The 1,852-nt window shown below is 57.6% G+C and overlaps 1 protein-coding gene across 1 annotated transcript in view; it reads left to right on the top strand.

Annotated features, from left to right (window-relative positions):
• Positions 1-215: 215 nt before the first annotated feature.
• Positions 216-1,852, top strand: part of LOC127751579 (uncharacterized) — a 2,266-nt gene continuing 629 nt past the window's right edge. Inside the window, exons 1-2 of the mRNA XM_052275321.1 lie at positions 216-1,256; positions 1,504-1,846. Coding sequence (XP_052131281.1) covers positions 632-1,256; positions 1,504-1,846 — 968 coding nt within the window. The 5' untranslated portion in view covers positions 216-631. The remainder of the gene's footprint in view (positions 1,257-1,503; positions 1,847-1,852) is intronic.

Here is a 1,852-nt window from a genome sequence, read left to right as displayed (position 1 = left end):
GTGGTGCTGACGCTCCAGCATGGCGGTCTCCTGCCTCGACAGCCCCGACAGCAGGCTGATGGCCGTCTTCGCAGCGGGGGAGTGGGGGGGGGGGGATAGAGTGACAGACGCGCTCATGTGTCCCGTGTCGCGTCGGCGGTACAAAGCGGTTGGTAGAGTTGTGGACTCGCGATAGCGGCAGCCGCGTCTGCTGCTTGGGGAGCTCGGGTAGCTCGACTCGTGAACTGGACCCTCGGTAGGCGCGTCAGCAAGGTGCTTCCTGTGGGACACGAGCCACGTGCAGGGAGTAGCTTATACTGCAATCGTTGAACAAGGCGTGTACTACAACTACTCATGAGTCTACTAAAAAGCAGAGTTGTCAACCCGTCGGGTCTGGCGCTGTGCGCGCACCGTTGTCATCGGCCGCCAGTGGCCGGAGTTGGCAACCCGCTCTGTACCGGTGCAATGCATCGCGTGGGTGGTCTACCCTCCAGGCGGCAGCTGAGGAACACAGCCGCTGTGCACGGTGTGCACACTTTCCCCGGCGCGCACGCGGTGTGCACAGGATACAGTGTATCACGGGGTTCGGCAGGCGCAGTCGGACGCGTGTGGCTGCTACATTGTAGAAGGCACGGCGTTCTGCGTGCTTTCCATGACAAACGAACGTCATGAAAAAGGAAACGACTATCTTGTGTACTTTTACAGCACCCCTGCATTTATGTTCCAGGTGATCCCTGTAGCATACATGTTCTTGACCAGCAAACATGAAGATACATACCTCCATGCACTGCTTCGCCTGCGCCAGCTCGGTCTGCACGGCAAGACGTTCCTCACTGACTTTGAGCCGGCGCTCATGAACGCGACGCAGCGGGTGTTCGGTCGATTGCACGGCTTCTCTCTGCATGGGTGCCTCATACACTTCGTGTTCCGGGTGCACGAAGCCGTAGGGACGCTGCACCTCACGGAATTCTTCCGGGACACACCGTCAGCGCTCGTCATGCTCCGGCGTATGAGCGCCCTGCCGCGCCTTCCCGCAGCTCAGATGGGGGAGGGGTTCACTGCAGTGTGGCAGCAGTTCCGGCACACAAACCCCGACCACTACCCCACAGTGTTCCCCTTCCTCATGTACTTTCATAACCAGTGGATGGTGCGAGTGAAGCCCCGACGTCTTAGTGTGTACCAGTTGTACCACACTACCACGAACAATGTTGAAACCAACCACCGGCACTTTCGCAGGTTCATCACAACCCCCGTACCCAACGCGTGGGATGTGACAGGTGAGCGTAACCCTTTAGGGTAATAGAGAACACTCTGGTAACCCAAAAGTGTGGATGTAGGTGTGTGAATCACTATTCTTACACTAGGAGGCTTCAGTAAAAGAAATTCAAAGCAAAATTCTCACTTCCAATCCGTCAAGTGCACGAATGATCATTCACTCACCTACAAGTGTGCGACATTTACACACTTGGGTTTCCACCGAAACATTAGAAGTATTCCCATGGCAATGTTACTCTTTTGATTCAGCTGCCATCCAGCAAGTCCACCAGCAGGCGACACTCACCCTGGGTAGGTTTCAAGGAAACCTGCCAACAGGCCGGCTGAGAGGTCAGCCTCTCATAATGAGTGCATCCAGGGTCCGGCGCGCCGAAAGGAGGCTGGCAGCCGGCGGAGGCGGTGCTGACGTCCTCCAGTTCCTTGACACCGTCAGCCACGCTATGGAAAATGTCATCAGAGACTTGGAGCGGTGGGCCGTCCCTGCTGAGAGGGACCAAGTGCCTGCAGATGGGGTTGGGCCACCACTGCCTGAGGATGAGCCAAACGACCCCAATGTTCCACCGCCACCACCTCAGCCTCCGGGTGACCAGGGGCCTCC

This window comes from Frankliniella occidentalis, unplaced genomic scaffold (genome assembly GCF_000697945.3).
Source record: "Frankliniella occidentalis isolate FOCC.00 unplaced genomic scaffold, Focc_3.1 Scaffold573, whole genome shotgun sequence".
NCBI lineage: Eukaryota > Metazoa > Arthropoda > Insecta > Thysanoptera > Thripidae > Frankliniella > Frankliniella occidentalis.
Note: the sequence above shows the minus strand (reverse complement) of the source record. Positions and strands in the feature narration are given on the sequence as shown.